We start from the raw sequence: 22,920 nt of genomic DNA on the forward strand, positions 1-22,920 counted from the left end.
TCCTCCAGTATTAAACTGTAAAGGTTTCAATCGCGCAAAATGCTTTCTAGCTTCGTCATCGTCCTCGTCTTTTTTCGTTTCTTTCGCGAGTCGAATTTGCAATTTCAATACGCGCGACGGTCGTTTCTTCTCACGCCGCGCCGCACCGCTGCTTTGTGATGATTTCCGCGAAGCCTTTCTCTCCATTGCAGTACACAATGAATGACTTGGACGTTCTGCCGTTTGCATGCATACACCACACCGTGACAACGCGTGACAGCAAACGATAGTGTGTTATGTCACAGATAACGAGCACGCCAAGTAACTTCGTGAAGTAACGTTGGAAGTTCACACGATGGTTTACGTTCGCGAAATATTACACTGTACATTCCTGATGATCTCACCGGTATTTCGAGAAGAGATGCTAGATTCCAGAAGAACAACCGGAATTATTACGTTATAATTACGGCTTCTCCGAAGAATCGCACGAGCAGTCGCTGTTGATAATTTATTTTACGTGTTGTGAATGTAAGCGCGAATATCGTCTGATAAAACTTTATGCAATAAAACCTCATTTTGCTTCATTAAAGTTAAATTGACGCATTTTTATATGTCGATGTATTTATAATTCATATCCTGTTTTCTTAGAAATATGCAGACTTTATAGATATCATTATTAATATCTCAATATTTCCTTTTATAATTTGTAACTTAATTATTGATAAAACATGAGGCATTGAATATTAAAAAACTTATAACGTCTTTTTAAATCCTCTGAGAAAGCTGATATTCAAACAATCTACACTGTTGTCACTATAGATATTAAAAGAGCAATGGTAATCCAATCTCTTATATTAAATAACATTTGTTATTTTTAACTTTTATATGTGTCAAAATGTAAATCAACCTATTTCTATAATTAGTTTCAAAATAAACGTCTATATTAACGTATGCACTTAGTAATTAGACAAAATAAAACGATTTAAGTAAGAAAAATGCCTTACTCGATCTGAGCTACATCTTTTCGTACTTAATTATATTTTGATGTAAATTTATATATAATACATATCCAATTTTATAAACCGAAATAATTCTTTCTGAAACGCAATCATAATCTAATGATATTGATTATATCAAACTTATATTGAAATCTGCGGCAACTTTAAGTTAAAATTATGTATCATTTGCGTTTTCTCAGGTGTATCGGGTCCTAATGATATTGATACTAATAAGTATTTTAAAACACTAAATAATTTATTGCGAAAAATATTATCTTAACTAGATTTTGAACTGGTTCAAAGCTGGATCTACTTCTTCATGACGTTTTTATCAATTCAACCATTAAGATATATAGTGATAATTATTATGTAATAACTAGTATATGTAAAAAATATTTGTTGTTTTGCAATAATTATTCACAGTGTTTTAAGATGCATCAACAGCATTAAATTACTTGTTAATTTACTATATGATATTATATCCTGTTTGAGACTACGTTTCTGGACAGAAAAATATTTCGACACGCAATTTACAAAACTGGATATATATATAAATTTATATATATATATATAAATTGAAACATTATTAAGATCTATCTCAAACCAAATAAGGCATTTTTCTTAACTATGTATGAACACGGATTAACATCATTTATTGTTACAAAAAGATCTGTTAGACAATCAAGAATGAATTATTCATATAGAGTTCAAACCTCTTTTAAGAAAAAAACAAAGGAAAAACCAAGTATATGCGTTTCTCGAAAAATAAATGTTATATAAAATTGTAATTTAGTTATATTTAATTTTTTTACAAAAATTATGGTATCAAAATGTTATGATTAATGAAAATTTGTACTCGCCATAAATTTATATTAAAAATACTTTTTGTTTAAAAATATTAGATCATTACAATTAGGCAAGTATTTGCAGATTATATCTTACATAATTACATGACTATATATATTATATTGGTATGCAATAAGTAAGAGAAATAATAAAAAATAAAATGTTCTTAGTAAACATCATTTAAAGATTTAAAAACAGATAATGAAATTAATTGCAACTAGTTAAGTAATTGTTCATGTTCTATTATTATCATGCACATATTAGAGTATTAGACAGTCAACAATGAATATTCATGTAGAATTGAAATAAACGACGGTTATATACGATAGTGAAAAATGATACGAGAAACATTAAATAAGAATTTTCAGAAGGAAGTTGAAAAGAAAGCTAGCTTAACAGATTTTTGCTAATTAAAGAACCACCACTAATTACCCAGAATTGTTGATAGTGATAATCTCGTATCTCGACCGTAACAGTGTAAAACGACCTCGTTGCGGTACACTCACTCATGGCCTCGGACACGCGAAGATGTACTAATAGTCATTCAACGCGCGCTGTGCCTTTTCGACGGACGGACGCGTGGAAAAAATTGTACCGCCGAGGCCATGTGTCAGTACTTACAAAGAAATTGTACGCCAGTTATATCATCGCTGCGATCGGCACCGGCAGCAGGGCGAACATTATTGCGCTGCATTCGCGGGAAACTGCAGCTGCATCTTTCAGTGCCGTGTTCTAGCTGCGAAACGAAAGACACATCCACGTATAATGTGCTTCAGATCGTTTTTCATTAATGTTTATCATCGACTCGTCATTCTTCTCTATGGATATTAATGTAGACGCAACGTTCAACCGACCGTCTGTGCATTAAATTATATTTTATATGCGTCTTTATTTCTCTAATTATATGTGCGCGATATCGCCTCCAGTCGTAGAGAACTCTTTTTAAACGAGTGCAAGAAAATAAGTGTTGTTTAAGAAAACAGAAATAGCCGTCTATCGAGGAAAAGGAACAATACCGTGACGCTGATGTAACGTGTTATCAGTCCGTCTTACAGACAAGCAGACGGTAGATCTAGTTGCGTAATTCGGTTGTTGGTTTTTAGTTAACAAAAAAAGGAAAGGATGTAATCCGTACTACGCAAGCATGACGCATATGTTAACTGCGAGAGGCGCATTCTGCAGAATTAATATAGATATATAGATTTTAATTATACGTACGTTTGGCGCGCGATTCCAAGAAAATGACCAGCATTGAAACAGCGGCAGGTAGACATTGCTGTAAGAGTAGAATACCACCAACCGGATATTGGCTTCGTAGAGACTGAAGGAGGCGTAGCTGTCGCACAACGAAACGCGAAAACACACAGTTATCATGTTCGACGCGCATATTGCAACACAGGAAAGAGTAAACCTTCTATGATACACTCCGAAACACTCACGAGACCACAAAGCAGATATTTCCAAGTGATTCATCATATTAATTAATTTATATTTTCAAGAATGATTAATGGAGAACCATCGTAGACATTGAGATACTTTATCATATAACTTATTGATGTTATGATATTTTAAATGTATATATTAACAAAATGTTTATAGAATAAACAAAATAAAATATTCATATTTTTTGGAAATATTGCAGTTTCAATTTTCAATGTCTATGTGATCGAATAATTATTATCGATTAATTCAAATGTATTTATTTCGTTATTTATTCAAAACGTATTGCGTAATACAGCATAGTAAATTGATATAGAAAGAAAACAACTTTTTTTCCTCACCTTGTTTTACTCGCATAGATGATTGTTAAATCACACTGTGTTTTGAATTTTGCTTATTGATGCAGATTAGATCTAGTTGATTTCGCGCTTCGACTTTGAGAGGTGCAAGGTTCGAACTGCATAACTGCGTAACATTTAAATAATCTTCATTCAAGGACACGTCTTACGGTCAATATTGGTCGTAAGAATAAAAGTTTGAGTCAGCGTCGAATCAGCGATCGAGAGATCTGGCGAGATCATTGTTTGCCTCCTGCACATGCATCCGTTGCCCGTAGGCACGCACACGCATACACATAAATACGTACACGCATACATATAAATACGTGCACGTGTATTTATCTATCCTCCTATATATATGTACTTGTTCAAGAATATCGGTAGAAGGAGGTTATCTGGTAAAGCTGGAGACAGGCGGGTCGGCCAATATAGTTGTGCGAGCGACAGCGCGATCCACGATTGAATGATCGCGTGATTTCGCTTTATCGCGAACGAGTTACGATCAAGTGGCACGTCAACCTGGGGATTTCATAGATATTAAATGAAATAGATCATTGATCTAGCTGCTATCATGCTGCAGGGAAACAAGGAGAGCAGCAACTGTGTCGAGTCGAGGACTCCAACAAAAGATCACGAGCTTTCAACTGAAAGTGACTCGAAGAATCAGAGGACTCTCGGCAAGCAGACGTCCGATGTCAAGAAACAGGAAGATCTAGAAACTTGTAAAGGTGCCGACAATATGCCGGAGCTCAAGAACTATAACGAGTTTGACGACGAGCAGATCACCCTGGATTTGAGTGAACCACCGCCGGAAGTCATGGAGTACGCCAGAAGGGAATTAGGAGAAACCGAGGAGGTCAAGTGTCAGATACTACAGGAGTTCCGCGATATGATCTACGGTAATTCGAATTATCAGGGTTGTTAAAAGTTACTTTCTCGTTACCGTGTCGTTATTTTTTATTAAATCTAAATCAGTGGATAATCACTGATATCAGTGCCAAGTATGCCACTGATAATCAGTGAATGAAATGTGAGATCCCTAACCTAGCTGATCTTTATTATGTGATCTAATCACTTTGTTTTAGTGCATAAATTCAATAAATATGAAATTGGAAGATTGAAATTAACATGCAAATATCAGTATTTTAGTTATATAATGCTCGAACATTCTTCCTTTTTTAATTGAACACTTCACTGATTATCAGTGCCAAGTATGTCACTGGGTAATTAGTGACTATCCACTGATTCAGATTTAGAGAGATAATAAACAATTTGATAATGACGTTGCAATTTTTTATGATAGTAACGTTAACTAACTAAATGTTAAGGTTATGCTAAGGCTGGAAAAGTCACTTTGAAACCTTGTCATCATTACGAGTTACTCACTGAAAAAACTAAAAATAACGAGTAACGAAATAGTAACGAAATAGTAGGGAAGATCACCGATACCGACATATCACTTTGTTTTTAGACAATATTTCTTAAACAAAAGGTAAACATACAACTTCAAAAACATAAATACAAACTAAAAAGTGTCTTCTATCACAGATAGTATAAGCAATTTTTATAATACTGTTTGCAATTTTGCAATAATTAAGTTTTTCATAAGTTATGCAAAAATGAGCGTCTGACAAACTGGCTCCAAAACTGGTATTTGTAAAACTGATATCCAAAATTAAAATAGAAGGCACACAAAATGCCAACATTTCTATTCTATAAATAAAGATATATCCTATTCTGTAAAGAAAACTAATTTATGAAACTATAAATATTTAAAATGAGATAATATTATCAATAATACAGTCACTATTATTTTAATTACGCAATTTGCAAAAGAACACGGTAAGAATTTTCTTCTCGGATTCATAGAATTTGTTTTTAGCTGATTTGGTATAGAAATAAGCCACAAATATATGAATTATGAGTTTGTACTTCTTTAAATAGCTAAACGGATCACGTTTTTATTAGTATTAATAAGATGCAAAGGTTAGTTTCTAAGAAATAAGGGGATGTCGCTTTAGGAGACCTATGTCAGTATCAGTGACCTTCTTCTAACTTTCAAATTTCGTTATTCGTTATTAGAAATTGTAATTTAATTACCATTACCGTTACTCATTAGAAAAGGTAATACGTAAAAAAAAGAGTAATAAAAAAGGTAACTTCATTACTTTTTTATAGTATGTAACTTATATAAGCCTGCGAATTATAATGTTAGTTTCAAATGATAGTCAACAAAATGTTGATGCTGTAAAATCGGCACTGCAGTGCGAACTAACTAAAAGAAAAGTATAATCGCAAATTAAATAAAACAGAACAAATAGCTTGTAGCTCCAAGAATAAATCCAATTCAAGAAAAATGTATAAGAGTCTTCGCGATCGTTAGTGTATAAATAATATATTCGTATATATAAAGTGAAAGGATGCAATTTTTAAATAATAAGAATGTCATAAGAAAGTATATAATGAACAAAATTGTCTACATTATACATGTATGTTCTTAATATACGTTCTAATTGTTTACGAATTTCATCCTTTCGCCTTATATGTATGAATATATTATTTATGCACTAACAACCACGAAAACTCTTATGGCACTTTTCTTGTAATGAATATAATTGCGAAGTTTTTTTTTTATTTGATTGTCAACAGTTGTTTGTGACATCTTGATATTAGCATTAATGTTGGTATTTCTGTAAATGTGTGTGTGTGTACATATTAAATTTCTACTGTTACGTTCGTAAATACAAGCTCAAAATATTTTTTTTTAGAGAAAAATTTGAAAAAAAATTTAAAAAATTAAAAAAAATGTTAGCAACAATGTTTCCATAAATGTACATATTTCTGTTGTTATAAATACAGAAGCAAGCTATTTCTCTTCTTTGGGCTAAAGATTTGAAGAAAGAATTTAAAGAAGATATTAACAACTATGTTTCCATAAATGTACATATTTTTTGTGTTATAAATATAGGATCAAAATATTTCTCAGAAAATCTCTTGAATCAGCTAGATATATTTAAAACATGACTAAAATTCATAGAATTTGTAACGTTTCGCGAGGAAGTAGAAAAATATTGTCACATTTACATTATTCGATGTTAACAAGATTCTGTATGCATTCTTTCACAGAGAGAGGCGAGTGTTTGCCACACAGGATGGACGACGCTTTTCTCATCAGATTTCTTCGCGCGAGGAACTTTAATATAAAGAGTGCGCATAAGCTGGTGAGTTATAGATACATAGACATTGACAATGACATTTGCAATGAGGCGGACAATTGAAATCGATGAAAGAGGCGTACGCTTTTATTATTAAAAGTACGTTCACGTCAATGTGCTTTTTGTCACGTAAAGTTGATAAGAGTTTATCGCGTACAAAAATAGAATGTAGTCGAGAAAAAGAAAAATGCTATAACTGCAAAATTGTTAACGATATTTGATTCGATATATGCTGTGGTTGGAAAATGTATAAAAATAAACATATTAGCAAGTCTGCAATATCTTGTATTCAATTTTCCTCTAAAGATATTGCAGACTTATTATTGCTACTAAGTGCTGATAAGTGTTTATTTTCATACATTTTCCAACGACAATATATGTCGAGCGAAATGTAATTAACAAGTTGTAATAAGAAGTTATAATGATTGTGAAGTAATGAATGAAATTTACTATGTTTAGATCAACAACTTTACGATGTATTCATTCAATCTGATCACATAGCATTATTCATCAGCCGATTCAAGTTATTTATACAGAAAGTTAAAAAAGAATCTTTAAATTTAATTATATCGTAAATTATACCGGATTATGCATAAATAAAATGTAAAACTAGTTACGTAAATAAGAGTAGGGGAGACCGGTGTTCCTTGACATAATTTTCATAACTTCAGCAATCGATTTTTTAAATTGATTTTAACTAATTAAACTGTACTAATATGATAAGGGTAACCTTTCTCTATATCCCAGAATCGATCTTGTTTAGGTTTTTTATAGTAAGTGAAACACGAACATGTTATAGCCAGTTTGTCTTGATAGTGGGATAAATTTTCATATAATGCGGTGTAAGTTTATTATATAACAAACTCCAAATGTCAAATTAATGACGTAATAAAAATAAAAAAAACAGATTGCGGATATGTGTTCTGATAAATATTATATCTCTTAAAGTTATTCTGTAATAATTGAATTGTAAAATGCTATTACAGAAAAACAAATGTAAACTATTTTAGACACTGCTTTCCATTTGATGACATAAATCGACACAAGCGTCGTTCTATCCTTCTTGACATTCAGAGAGTGACAAAGATAGAATGACACTTGTGTCGACTTGTGTCGACTATGTCTCCTAAAAGAAAAGCAGCCGTAGTTTGCTTCAAATACAAAAATATTAAATTGAAAACGTTTTGTCGAAGTTAAGTTGTAATTGAATGTTTACATGCGTGATAATAAGTCAAGCTTGCCTTATATGAGTCATACTCTATCTCTATACGTTTCAATTTTATTTAAAAAGTTACTGTTATTCAAAATGTCGTGTAACAGCAGAAACTTTTTTTTTAACTAATAACCCAGTAAGCAAAAAATCATTACTACAATATTATTACATTACATTCAATAACATATAATCAAATATATTGTATTTAATGTTGTATTATTATAAACAAACTTTAGCACTATTGGAGATTTCAATAATATATTATCGGAAATATCGTTACAAATAATATTGTTCTGATCAACATCTCAGAAACGTTGAATTGTAACATTGTGAAATGTAGATTCTGAGACAGATTCAAAGTAAAAACCATAAGAAGAATTATTAAATATCCATTGATGTAATGTTTTGCAAATTAGTTATTCAGTATTTAGGAATATTGATTCAACATTTATTTATCACATAAGTTTAAAAGAATATTATAGCGAATTCGATTGGACGCACTCAGTGCGCACTAGTGCACATTAAAGCTGTTGAAGATATGTTTATAAATAAACATAGAAATCGATTAAATCGTGAAATACTCAATACATTTTATTGTACTATTAGGTAAAATAAAATATGTATTTCATAATTCGAAATATTTGTATTTCATTTTTATATTCAAATTAAATGAGTGTACGACGGCTTTAATATGCACCAGTGCGCACTAGTGCTTTTAATCGAATTCGCCATTAGATTCCTGAATTAATTTTTATGTACACGAAGCAAACTGAAATACTTTCAAAATACATTTAATTTACTTTCATTTTGGAAGAGGGAGGGAGAGAGAGGGAGAGAGAGGGAGAGAGAGAGAGAGAGAGAGAGAGAGAGAGAGAGAGAGAGAGAGAAGAGAGCTCTTAGGCTAGGTCCACAACCTTGCTTTAAGAGGCCGTAAGCTTTAAGTTGTAAGTGACGATATATTGGCCACAGAACTTATACTTTTAGACCGTAAGATTTAGGTTTTGCTTAACTCGCTTAAGTCTAATGGTTAAAGCCTAAAGTCTGCGCAAAAACAGTTTAAAGACAGAAATTATTATCACTTAATCTCTTTCGACTTATGACTTAAGGCTTCTTAAAGATTGTGAATCTAGCCTTATATAGAAATTATTTCATTAAAGCATGGGTGAAGAATTTTTAATATATTGCGCCTTTTATTCTGTTGCATGTAGTTTTTTTTTCGAGAAATATTACTCCGTCACGCCTGCCTAGTGGCGATACCGCGTACTTAAATGTTCGAAAATACATATATTATTAGGTAATATTTTAATGGCATTTAAAAAATACATGAGAATGCTGTTAAATTCAATGTTTCAAAATTTTTATTTTATACATATTTCTTACATGTTATGTTTCTTGCTTATTATATGTTAAGCTGAAAAATATTAATACGAAATTTTGAAACGTTGAAAAATTACTTGCCTCTTTTTGAATTAAACTTTTTCGTTTTTTATTATAGATAATACTTATTCATTTAAATAAAATATATCATTGAAATAAAACACTTAAGGAAAAGTATCTATATTATAAAAAGGAAAAAGAGACATATTTTGCGATAACTTTTCCATTATTTTTTTCGCCATAAATAGAAACGGGATACAATACCTACTTGCCTGTTATGTGTTAATGTGCCGACACTTTTATGTGGTATTATTATTAGATAAGCGTCATTTTTAATATCGTAAATATGCTTAAATAAATTATTTATGAAGCAATTACGGTAAATATTATGTGCCAACAAAATATTCATTTAGTCAATATCAAACCGTCTCTGAATGAATAAAGTACACAATGGTTAATCTTTAACTGTGTCAAATCATAAAAATATCTATGAGCAATAAAATAAAATAAACATATCTAAAGAACCAATCGACACTGGAGAAGAAGAGCAACGGTAAAACTTTTTAGAAATTTTTTTGAAAGTAAATTATTTTATATAAAATACACGTGCTCATAATTTATTAAGAAAGATAGAAAAATATTTTTTTAAGTTATTTATATTTTCCAGTACTTCTAAATTTTCCAATAATATGTACTTAAATGATCTTCTCTACAGAATTAGAGAAATAGTTTGAGAGAGAGAGAGATATAAAATGATAAATTAGCAAATAACATTTAATATGCTAGGTTAATTAGGCCAAGTCATGCAGTTTTCTGTAATTTACGCAGTTCAATTTTAGAAATACCTAACGCTAATTTTTATAATGGACCTTGCTTGTTTGACAATTAAATATATGTATATGTATATCTAATTAATACATTTAGTAGGAACGTAAATATGTATAACAAGTCAAATATTAAATGATCCGTCTATAATTACGTAGGTGGATATTTATTTTTTTTTTAATGTTCAGAAATTCAATCCTACATAATCAGTAATTTTAGTCTCGGTTAGAAGATTGCGTCATTTAGGTTCATTAGCGGAATTGTATATTCAGAAAAGTAATAAGAAAGGTTTATTATGCACAGTTATGTCCAATGTAAGCCAATCAATTCAATATAATTGCAACAATAATCTGCATATTTGTTTTCTTTCGTCATTAATCTTATTAAAAATAAGTAACCTAAATTGATTTAATCGCTGCATAAAATCTGTCTCCTTCTCTATTGTTTAGGTTTGTATTAATTTTCATTATTTTATATTATCTTAGATTGCTCTGTGTATTTAGTTCGAAATCATTTTCCGCGAAATCGTAAATTCTTTTTCAAAAATATGATTGTAAATAATATTGATAATAATGATTATTGATAACAACGATTACACAGGCCTGCAAAATTGGAGGTGTTGAAAGTTGATTGGGATTTAACAATGTTTTCTTACGTAATTTTTTGCGTTGAATCCGAATCCGGCTGCAAAATTGCTCTATCACGTCAAGATTTCGAGGTATCCTAACTTAAAACTGCCAAAAAGCCGTTTTCAACCATATTTTAAATTAAATTAAAAATTAAGAAAATTTTGTTGTCAAATCCATCAGCAGTATCATTTACTACTAAACGGCTCCTTCAAAATCCATTTTGAAAGAGACGTATAATAGTAAATGATACCGTTGATGGATTTAACAACAAAAATTTTCGTAATTTTTAATTTAATTTAAAATATGGTTGAAAATAACTTTTTTGGTAATTTTAGGATATCTCGAAATCTTGACGTGATAGAGCAATTCTGTAGCCAGATTTGGATTCAGCGCAAAAAATTACGTAAGAAAACATTGTTAAATCCGAATTAACAAAACCATGCAGGTTGCGTTATTGATAACAATTTTTTATTCTTGTTTCAAAATATTTTTGTTCGCAAGATAAGAACGTCATTTTGAATTCTATTGTTTATGAAATTTCATTAAGAATGTTGAAATAATTATTTATGACCTTTGTCAGTAATTAGTAGTGAAAATACATCGTTAGATAAAGCGCTGACACGAAGCGAAACTTCTAGTTGCACAATTATGTCAGGGTGAACTGATCTACCTTTCAAGATCTTTCAAGACCTTTCAAGAAATACCTGGCGCGTTTATGTATTCCATGAAAATTAGAATTAGTGAAAGTAAGAATCTATTGTAATTTTTTAGAACAGAGCAATTATCAATTCGCTTTTAATTGATTCAATAACCACGGTATAATTTCAACATTTTAATGAAAAAATAAAATAAAGATTGATATAGATTTAAAATAATTCCCTGTCCAAGCTAGCTTTAAGACAACTCAATCGTTATCTCTCTATCGCTCAATTCTCTTATCTGTATATGCACATAAGGAAACAAACGGGCTATTCATACATGCAATTGATGAGAACAGCCGATGAATAATTGACTAATGATATAGTTTATATCAACCTAACAAGAATCTATAATAATATATTAAACTGCGATAATGAATGGAATGAAATGTTCAGCGTGTGTGACCAGTTTGCTATTTTATAATGCAAATTTCACGGAATATGTAATTTTGTGACATTTGCTCGTAAATGAAAAAACATCGAGGCCTATTTCTCTCAAGGAATCTTTCGATAGATAGTGAATTACTACAACTTCAAAGAGGAACATCCGGAGATTCATCAGCAACTGAACTCAACCGAGATGAGGTACATAGGTGATGACGACGTAATCACGGTGCCACCGTATAGGACCCAATGCGGTAGGCGCTTAATGATCTACCGTTTTGGGAATTGGGATCCGCGTAAATATCCTACCGAGAAGCTCTTCAAGGCCACAGTTGGAATCCTCGAAATCGGCATGCTTGAACCCAGACAACAAATTATGGGTGGTATCGCTATTTTCGATTTAAAGGATATCTCCATGACACACGCATGGTCCGTGACGCCTCAGGTATATCTGATGCCTCGTTATTATTTTTCCTCTTTTTTCCTCGATGAAAAGTTTTGAAAAATGTCTTATGATCTTTCTAAGAATTTTTGATATTTTAAATTGGTAAAAATATCCGAAAAAGTATTTTAAACTTTTTCAGAATTTATACACTGAGAAAAATGGCCTGATTGGATTAAATAGTAATTCTGGTAAAAAACGACGAATTAAAATTTTCTGATTGAATGTACTAGAATTTTATATGAGATAACTAGAATTCTAATTGATATAATTACTCTGGTAAAAATAAGAATTTTAGTAGATTTTATCAGAAATATTGTATCAACCAAAATTCCGATTATCTCAACTAGAATTCTAATAAATTTAACCAGAAAATTCTGATTCGTTCATTTCCAACCAAAAATTTTTTTCAGTGTAAAAGTTTCTTCTGAAAATGTTCCAATTTATAAAAAAAATTAGAGAAATTTTCTAAAACCTTATAAAATTATTCTAACAAATTCTGAAATTTATTCAAACACATAGTAAAAAAAATTGTGTATTTATGTTGGAAACGGTCCATTCACGTTTGTGTTAACAGTGTGTTGAATTTTTTAACATATTCGAGTGTTAATTTAACATGTGATTATATTATTTAAAGATTTTTTATGAAATTGATATTTAATGTTTCTTAGTGTCAAAATGAGAAAGTGAACAAGTAATATAAAAATAATGTGTTTTAAAACATAAATTCTAAGACAAATGAACGTAATATGTGTTAATTTAATATATCATAAATATTAATTTTCTGAAAAAAAAAAATGTTCTCAAGTGTTGTTTACAAACTGTGTCGATGGTATCTTTCTTTGTATTTATTCTCTTACATAATATTTGTGTTATCTTCTAACATATTCATTTCGTGTAAAATTAACTCAAAAATTTGAATGGACCGTTTGGGACATGCGATTTATGTTAAATTCAACACATATTTTCCAACTGTGCAGAATACAAGACATCACGATATCAAAATAGCGTCAAAATTATTCCAAATGATCACTAAAAGTCACTTTTCAATCATTTATGATTTACTTTAACGTTATTGTGACATTATCGTGATTTGTTCCGCTTGAATTTCGAAATTCTGAAAAATGATGAAAAATCGTAAGAAAAATGTCTATCAGAGTTTTATTACGTGAGATTTGCATATTGTTTGTAGATTGTTTGTGACAAATACAGTTGTACAAAATTAAAGATGGCAAAGGAGCTAATTATATAATAATACGTCAATATAAGAGAGGAATCCTTCTTTTAGGTGGCAAGCATGATGTTGTCTGTGATGGTAACTGCGTTCCCCATTAGAATTCACGCGCTGCACATCCTTAATCAGTCATGGATCTTCGACGCGATCTTCGCGGTCTTCAAACCATTGCTCGACGCCAACATGCGAAACAAGCTGTTTTTTCACGGTAACAATTACGAGAGTCTGCACAAACACATCTTGCCCCAGTACTTGCCAAAAGTATACGGGGGCGTGAGGGAAGAGCTACCCTACTACAAATGGATTCAATCCTTAATCAAAGATCCGAAAATCGTCAAGGAGATGGAGAAAATGGGATACGTTCTTACGGACGAAATTCGCAATTCTTTCTCATGAGTAAAGTCGATCGAATTCTGAGGGAGGCGAGTTTTAGGAAAATTTTAAAACTTGCATGTATTTTTTATACAGGGTGATCTGAAATTTGCCAATTCGGACATGATACTTTATGCTAAAACAAATAACTTTTTTCTTTTGCAAAATTACGTCTGACAAGTAGTTTTTGCAGGAATTCGCGAATTTCGGATCACCCTGTATACGTGACATACTACTCAGTAATTAGTTTGCACGTTATCATCAGGTAACACTATTTAGTTTTTTGTTATTGTATCTTTTGATCTTTCAATTAAGCATATATGTTTTGAATATGTTTTACACAATTTGTTTTATCTTAATTTTAGGTTAATCTTAACCTTAGAACGCTATTAATATTGAGTAATACAGTACTGCTATTAATACGTAAATTTTACGTACAAAGAAATAGACCACTCTCTTAATTAATTAACACATAATTTTCATACATTTTACATTTTTATGACAAAATATTTATAATCTAGAATTTTTAAATACAATACAATCCTTAAACATCAACATTTTTTGCAACATTACTCGCCATGCTTAAATTTTCTACATAATTATTATATTTTAATGGTCCAACAGAATTATATTCAGATCTGTATCTGGCTAAATTTTTAAATTTCAGCAAAATCGTTTTTTCTGTGTAACTAAAGGAATTTTACATATACCTTACGTTTATCTTACTTAACTTAAAAGGAAAAACAAAATAAGGATATTATCAAATTCAACCTTAAGTGATATGGACTGTGTATAGTCGAATATGATTTCAACATTTACTAATAAAATATATAACACAAAACTGCTTAAAAATTAAAAACACTTATTACACTCTTTGTTACTGACATCAGGGAGTCCAAAGTGATATACAACGAACTGAATTTTTTAAAGCTTGCTTTTATTCATGGCAGACTGGACTCCCTGCTGACCACTGAAGGCATAGCTTTAGCGGTCAATGATCTCGCTCACTTGCACATAAAATTTACGTACGATAGCATTCTAAGGTTAAATACGTTAAAACATTTTATGTTATTTATATCCATGGTATATGTACTGTACTTGTGATTATGTATTCAACGTTCATAAGGCCTAAATAAAAGTTTTGCTACGATCAAATGGACGAGTAATCACCTGTATCAAACTACTCCGATATTTCGCATACACGATACGTCGCGATTGCAGTTACCATGCTTTACCGCACCTAACAGCGTAATGTTCCACGATAAGAATCATTGTATTTCTCCGCACGCTTCCACCTGATGAACCTAATGCTATTTTGGCTCTTCGCCGAGTCACTCCCATCGACGTGAGTTGATTTCCTTTTCCCGCGATTTATCAACAATTCTGCAATCGACTGATATCGAGAAACAATCTATCCTATTTGCAATTTTTGATCCACGTTGTGAAACATACTTCATTGGTTAATTGAGACTCAGACGCGCGCATCGGATTTCTTTCCTCTTGTAGTGAAATCACTGCGAACGCAAAAAAAATTCACAAATCGTGATGCGAGAGTTAATCGGACTATTGGCGTTTTCAGTAGAAATAGATAAGAATAATTTTTCCCCAACGGTACGTGAACTGAAAAATAAGGATAGCGAACGCAATTCGTTCCGATGGTAAACGAGCTGTTAGATATAGAAATTAAATGCAAACGTCAAAAGAACAATGAACGCAATTGAAAGATAAATTATCTTAATGAATGAATAACTAAAATTTATAGAGTGATTCGTTGAATGTCACGCGAGTTAATGGAATGGCTTTTCAAATAATCATTTATTTATTAATTGCGCTCGCTTGACCTCAAATAGTTAACCAGGTTACAATAATATATATATATATTATTATAATATAAGTTACGTTTTATAAAAATTGAGCGAACAGTTCTAAACTGTAAAAGGGAATAACCTCAAACGGAATTGTCGGTTCACAAAGAATTAATCACAATAAAAAAAAAAGTAGAAAACAAAACATATTACTGAGAACTGGAATGTACGTACACTAATTAGATTAATGAAGATTAAATTGCGTCGCGTAATAGTTAGTAAACAGATCATCCTGATATAAGTAATATTTTTTTATATATATTTATACGCGAAAAGAACGATTTTGCTAAAAAATTAGTTAGATACATATCTAAAAATAATTCTGTTGGACCATCAAAATAATTATATAAGGAACTTAAGCTCATGATGAGCAATGCTGTAAAAAATTTTGATATTCTAGAAACTAGCTTGAATGTTCTGCATAATTATTTTGTAATTAATAAATTTTTAGAGACGATAAAATCGTTGTCTCTATATAAGACATCTGATCAAGATTCAATAACATACATCCAAAAAAAGTACAAGTATTATTCTTTAACATGCCACGAGCTTATTGAAAGAATAAAAGGATGGAAAGAACGGTTTTCCTGAAATATATAAAAATTACGTCAGATATGAATCCGAAATTAATTATGTAAAACCATTAAAATAAATATGTAGGACGTTCAAGCTGGTTACTATAGAATGTCACAATTATTATTGTTACGCTTGAGCGTTCTGCATAATTATTTTAATGATCTAACACCTTTTCAAATTTGTATCTGAATAAATTTTTATGTACTTTAGCAAAACTGACATTTTTTTATAAATTAAAAATTTATTTTTATAAATATTAAACATTTATTTTTAATTAAACATTTTACAAAACTATTGGTATTCAAATAACTGTATTTTTAATTTATCCTCTTCGACCGAAAAAAATACTTTTGGTTATACACACAGTTTACAATTAAAATCAGTATGTAAATATTTATAGTTACAATTTTCACTCAATTTAGTATCGATTATTTCATCATTCTTTCCTTTGTGATATAAAATCATAATACTTGTCGATCACATAGTTTCGATCATTCACGATTTGATTAGTTGCGATTCTTTGAACTAAGGAAGGAGTTGTAAAGCTCATAATGTCCAAAGGATTTGCGCGAACCAATTGTGCTTGCCTAAAATAAGAACTCGGCCGCTCCGGGATGAACTCGAGATGAAATCAGGAAGATGAGGCTGCGCGTGCGGAGGTGTAGTTAGGTCGGTGGATACATAGGTAGAACCGTAAAGGAGGCGCAGGTAGGGCCTGGCGTCAACTGCTGGGGTTTGTGGTAGTTGATATCGACCCGGGTCGGAGGGTCGTGTAGCAGTCAGGATCGCAAGGCGCACGCCTGGACGTGGACGGGAGCGAGGTGCGAGAAGGAAAGCGACGTAGAATAGCGAAATAGACAGAGATAAATAGATAGATAGACACGGAGGGTGGCGACGAGGGTGGAAGAGTGTCGATGTATATACATACACACGGTCGTGGAGGTAGGTAGGTCGTACAGAAGAGGTAGTATGAATCCGCGCCGGTAGTAGCAACCCGGCTAGCTAGTGCACCCCATATGCGGGTGCTAGGCGTTGCATCCCCGAGAGAGAAGGTTCGAGTCCGGTTCATCTTGGCGCGCATGTGTACGTGTACGTTGCGTGAGTGGTGTGAGAGCAGTGCTCGGTCCGAGTGTACGTGTGCCGCGTTATCCTCTGGGTAACAGCTGCGTCAGCGAGCTCAGGAGAATCCTGGACGCTGATCGCGTTCCGTTCAGGTGCTCGGTCACCAGACTTGGAGTTGCGGGCCAAGACGAGACTACCCTCTCGTTCCCATCCGCTCTCGCCTCGCGGCGAGGCGGTGAAACGTGCGACGAGGGGGATCATCTGGGATTTCACCCGGGTGTGAGTGTGTTTACGGAGGAGTGCGACATCCCGGAAACCACGGAGGCTCCATGTGCATCCACGAGGAGGAGGAAGAGAAGGTAGCTGTGATCAGTCGATCGTTCCTGTAGAGGCGGACGTGGTGATGCGGTAGAGTGTGACGAGAGAAGTAATGTGACGGTGCCGTGGTGCGCGCTCAGCTGAAGACGACGTCGACGACGACCGTTAAACCGGCGCCATGTCGCAACAGGCCCCGACGAACGAGGATTCTTACCTGAGGTGTGGCAGGCCGTCGAACTTGCTGAAGACGAACTTTAGCAGCGCCCGCCTCGAGAAGCTGTATCGCGCGTCGTCGTTGCAACAGCGTCGCGGCGGCCTCACGTGTTTCCTGATGTCGGCGATCCTGTACGGCCTCTACACGGTTTCGACGCCGGGGATGGTGCTATCGGCGCGTTGCGTCAGTGCCGTGTTCCTCAGCCTTAACTTCTTCTTGCTGGTTTGGGCTGAGAGCGGCACCAAGACGCGTAACTCGCTCTGGTCGGTGGTGCCGTGCGTGGTCGGAGAGCTATGGATCGTGCACTTGTCCGCTCAGCTGTTCCTCAAGTCCGACAAGGTCACGCCGATGGACAGCTTGGCGTGGATGTTGCTGCTTCTCTACCTACTGTTTGCCACTTTACCGCTCAAGCTAATACGTTGCGTTAACCTAGCAACAAGCAGCATTCTCTTGTACCTTATCGCCATAATCGGTCTCTCCAGCAATACACTGGAGGATCTTACATCACAGCCTGTCGACATTCTGGTATGTAACAGGCGCTAACAGCTAACAGCGATGTGTGTCTCGTCGTGGATCAATCAGATCTAAATCGATGGCGGTCCTCGAGAGAGGATTGGAATTCAAAGCTCGCGGTCACTCACGAGATGCTCGAAGAGAGAATTGAATGGCGAGGCCAATAAATCTCGAGCGCCGCGTTGACAGATTTCTTTAACTCGCGTGAAAACACTTGTTTTTGATCTATGTGAAAGCCTAGTCCTGCGAAAGCTCGCGTAATCCACCACGTGACCTCTTTCCATTTATAGCACCCCTTTATAAAGTTATTAAAAATAACTCGAATACTCATATACACCGCATTCTATATTTAATAAGTCAGTCCCTTCGATCGTGCCTAAAAACGGCGATAACGGCGATAACGAGCTTAGAAACGCGAATACCGTGGCGTCTATACACTAAAAAAAATGCATGTAATTTTATGCATGGAAATTACATGTATGTAACTGGAAAATTATCTAAATTACATAAATATACTTGGAAATTTACTGGAAATTGTAAATTTCCAATCATATTTAGGCAATTTTCCAGTCAAGAACATGTAATTTCCATATAAAATTACATGTTCTTGAGCAGCAACATTTTTTTCAGTGTATAGTTGTCCCCAGAGCAAAAAAAACCGGGGGAAAAAAAAAGAGAGAAAAGTCTCGAGTCCTGCATAAAAAGTGCCTGTCTTGTCGAGATCGTTTCGAAGTGACGCGAGCACAATTGCGCGTTGACATAAAAGAAAAATGAATAAATAAACGAATAAAAATTACGCTGGTGCGTGTTAATTGCAAGCAAAGGGATGAGACGTTTTCCAAGCTTTCCGGTCCACGCGGTGGATGAAAACAACGATGTCGTCGACGCTGACTTCGACAAACTAATTCACTGTCAACCGTAGACCGGCGACGCGTGCACCAACAATCGATCCAAGTTTAACAAAGCGTATCTCCGCCGCTTTTATGAATACGCAGCACACACGGTTGCGAAGAAAAAAAAATAAATTAGAAATTTCACTTTGCCGGCATTGTCTCTCGCGAAGAATCAAGAATTGGTAAAAAATCGATATTAAACAATTCGATCGTAATAATGTCTCATTGAGAATTGTGTTAAATGAATCGAACGCTCGTATTAGTACTGTGATAAAATGTCATTCTGTTAAAACATGTGGAAATATTGTGAAATGTGTGGGCTATACTGGCGACGTATTTAGCAGCACTATTAATTGCGCAAATTATTCTATTTTTGGTAGTAACTCTTGACCTTAGATACTAAGCACCGTTAACGTTAATTCACCGCGACCGACACAAGTTATGCTACATTTATCGCATATCGATACGTCGAAGATCAAAGATATTACAACTGACTTGTTCTCCATTAATTCTTGTTTTTGTAGCTGTCCACACAATATAATTCATGATAATTTAACTTGTTCGTTTGAAATAGCTTCCTTTGTAATAATTATTATATATATAATATTAATTGTTGTTTGTAATTAGATGTTATAATTGCAAATTTTGTTAATTACTATTATTATCGCTAATACCGCTATCACAAATTATTATTATTGTTACAAAAGTTTTTGTTATTATATGAATGTATTAGTAGTACTTTGTTATTATATGTATAGTCATATTTTAATAATTGTTACAATAAAGCTATATAAATTATTATAATAATTATTAATAAATTGTAGTAAATAATTATTACATGAATTAAAGTTATTTTAAACAAACAAGTAAATAATTGGGAATTATTGTACATTTACAAAAACTGTGATCAACGCACGAAAAAAAATGTTTGCTTGAAAATGAACGATCCAGATTTCTGATTAATTCTACTAGATTTCTGATTAATTAATGAATGTTGATTATTTCAACTAGAATTTTAATAGATTTAACCGGAAATCTTGTAGATCTAACTAGAATTCTGGATCGTTCATTTTCCACCAGAATTCCAGTTAATTCAATCAAACATTTTTTTCTGTGTAGAAAAAAGTTAGTTGTTGAATTGAAACTGTTGACTATATTGGTTCATTGAGAATACCTATTAAAATTCTCTGCGTCGTTAAAGAATTTTCCAACAATGATTCCTATTATAATTTACTAGATTCATTAATTTAACGGATAATGTACTTTAATGCATGGCAAATTTAATTATTATTTACCTTTATGAAAACTGATACATACGACTTACTATACTCATCACGTGGGCTTGTCTTATCGATCTCGTGTATCGATACACGATGTGATATTATTGTTAAAGCGATAATAGTACTCGAGCCACCGTGTAGCGCCAGTAAAATTGGACTTAAACATACCTTTGTTTTGAAGCGTGGTATTGAACGACAACTGAGTCGTAGTTTGTCGTGTGTTGCGTATCATGCGGTTAACATGACGGTTAATAATACCAACCACTAACCAGTAATAATAAATCAGTAATACAGTATCAATATGTTTAGTACTTTTACAACCTTATACGATCAGTATTATTGACAATATATTTCACTTTAGTTTTAAGTATAATGTTTATTGTACCGTGATAGTACATCCTAATAAAGCGATACTGATGCTCGAGAATCAAAATCCAGATCATCGTCGATACTCTACGTCAATCCATCAGTATTAACCACACACGAATATTTGTTAATACTGACAGTATTATTGACTATGTAGGGTCACATTTACGCGTAGTTTCAAGTTCACGATGCGATCGCTGAAGAAGATATCTCAGGAAGTTGAGAAACTCGTGAAGCGATTTTATCATCACATTTTCCCTCTTTTATATTCTCTCTTTCTCACACTCTCAATATTTTCTCTGCAATTCATTTTATCGCAGAGAATAGTACAATTATTGAATTAAATGAAACGCGCTGGAGTTTCTCAGACTTGGGAAATGTTTCATTCCACTGAAACTGCCGTATGACACAACCATTTCTTTACTTTTTATTCACTTGTAACTTTTTGTTAAAAAAAAAAAGAAAAGAACGATAATATTCGGGGGGAAGCATAAAAGTGTACTAAACGATTAATAGAAATCGACAAATACGCAGAGAATTTTAACAGATAATTATATAGCTTCATCGAGCTCAGCACGGATGATGTAGTAAACAGTACAGGTGCATCGACCGAGGTGTACAAAACTTTCGGCAGGAAATATCGTGTGAAAGCGAAAGCTGGAAGATGCGCGGCACGTGGCACCTGTCGTTAGTAACACTCGAGTAGAGTTTGGTCAATGGTAGTTTAAAATAGAGAGCAACGAAGATACAGGCACGTAATGAGAGCGAAATAGAGTGAGAGAGAGAGAGAGAGAGGGACAAAGAGAGCGTGAGAACGGCGCTGCGCAACGACGCGAGAGGTTGCCTTTTGATATGCGACGCGCTCGATGCTTTTTCACTGGGAATGAACTGACTACCGTTCACCAACATGGTGGAGTATCACCCGGAAGAGTAACCTCGCGATTGAGATATCGACTGCGTTGGTTGCCAACGAGAAAAAATGCCGTGCAAATATATTGGCTGTAAATATATTGGCCTTACAAAGATTTTCTATTCAATTCTGAAGATAAATGTAGTTGTTTATTTTGTTTATTTCTTTTTTACTTTAAATATTATGCTAAAGGCAATGATATTAAAATATATTAAATAAAAATAGTTTTGTAGCTTCAAGTATAAATTAAGTATAAGTAAAATGCCTATAGAAGTATCCGTGATTGTTAATGCATAAATAGTATCATGTAAATTATACGGCCGATCTGGCGCTAATCGCGTGCTCTTAGCGCCAAGACACTACCGTGTATCTCCTGATATATTTATAAGATGATAAGATATACGTATAATTTGTAAACAGCATGTAGTTAAAATCAAATATGCAGTTAACTTCTTATTGGTAAGTACATTTCCAATTGTTTGTGAATTATATTTTATCACATTATAAATATATCATTTACGCACTATCAGCTCAAATAGGCATTTTACTTATATATTTGACTAAAATATATTGCGTTTATATTTAATTTTATATTAAATATTAATTTTATATTATATTAATATACATATATAAGTAATATTTAATTTTATATTAAATATTATACTAGAGATAGTGCTAACACTCTGAAAATATTACAAGTCAAACTCCAAAATCTTATAACTCCATTGTCAATTACTGTTCACAATCTGTCATTTAGATTCAGGCATTTCCATAAAAATAAATCTTTTAGCTTTTAATCTATCGACGCAGGCAGCCGACGCGCAATTTGTGATTAAAGAGAGTCTGTAATAAGTTCTTGCCAAGTGACGCGACTAAATCTGTCCCACAGTGTTTATAGACGCTCGTAAAATTAGCTTCATAAAAAACGTCCTG

General features: G+C 33.1%; 3 protein-coding genes across 3 annotated transcripts in view; 2 read left to right on the plus strand and 1 right to left on the minus strand.

Moving 5' to 3' along the window:
* Nucleotides 1–2,333, minus strand: part of LOC108731349 (alpha-tocopherol transfer protein-like) — a 38,570-nt gene extending 36,237 nt beyond the window's left edge. The window contains exon 1 of the mRNA XM_018461648.1: nucleotides 2,256–2,333. The gene's annotated coding sequence lies outside the window, so the exon portion shown is untranslated. The remainder of the gene's footprint in view (nucleotides 1–2,255) is intronic.
* A 1,316-nt stretch (nucleotides 2,334–3,649) lies between these two features.
* LOC108731348 (alpha-tocopherol transfer protein) lies at nucleotides 3,650–14,450 on the plus strand. The gene is made up of 4 exons (XM_018461644.1): nucleotides 3,650–4,500; nucleotides 6,728–6,822; nucleotides 12,073–12,387; nucleotides 13,673–14,450. The coding sequence occupies exons 1-4, from the start codon at nucleotides 4,173–4,175 to the stop codon at nucleotides 14,012–14,014; spliced, it is 1,080 nt and encodes a 359-aa protein (XP_018317146.1). The 5' UTR covers nucleotides 3,650–4,172; the 3' UTR covers nucleotides 14,015–14,450.
* Nucleotides 14,451–17,513: 3,063 nt separating this feature from the next.
* Nucleotides 17,514–22,920, plus strand: part of Ac3 (adenylate cyclase 3) — an 18,355-nt gene continuing 12,948 nt past the window's right edge. The window contains exon 1 of the mRNA XM_018461555.1: nucleotides 17,514–18,565. Coding sequence (XP_018317057.1) covers nucleotides 17,990–18,565 — 576 coding nt within the window. The 5' untranslated portion in view covers nucleotides 17,514–17,989. The remainder of the gene's footprint in view (nucleotides 18,566–22,920) is intronic.

This window comes from Mycetomoellerius zeteki, unplaced genomic scaffold (genome assembly GCF_001594055.1).
Source record: "Mycetomoellerius zeteki isolate Tzet28-1 unplaced genomic scaffold, Tzet1.0 scaffold124, whole genome shotgun sequence".
Taxonomy (NCBI): domain Eukaryota; kingdom Metazoa; phylum Arthropoda; class Insecta; order Hymenoptera; family Formicidae; genus Mycetomoellerius; species Mycetomoellerius zeteki.

Bases quoted from the DNA above. Each gene is read 5' to 3' on its own strand.
- LOC108731348 (XM_018461644.1), top strand. From the start codon at position 4,173: ATGCTGCAGGGAAACAAGGAGAGCAGCAACTGTGTCGAGTCGAGGACT. The intron at 4,501-6,727 runs GTAATTCGAATT...ATTCTTTCACAG, and splicing joins GTTCCGCGATATGATCTACG to AGAGAGGCGAGTGTTTGCCA. The intron at 12,388-13,672 runs GTATATCTGATG...TCCTTCTTTTAG, and splicing joins CATGGTCCGTGACGCCTCAG to GTGGCAAGCATGATGTTGTC.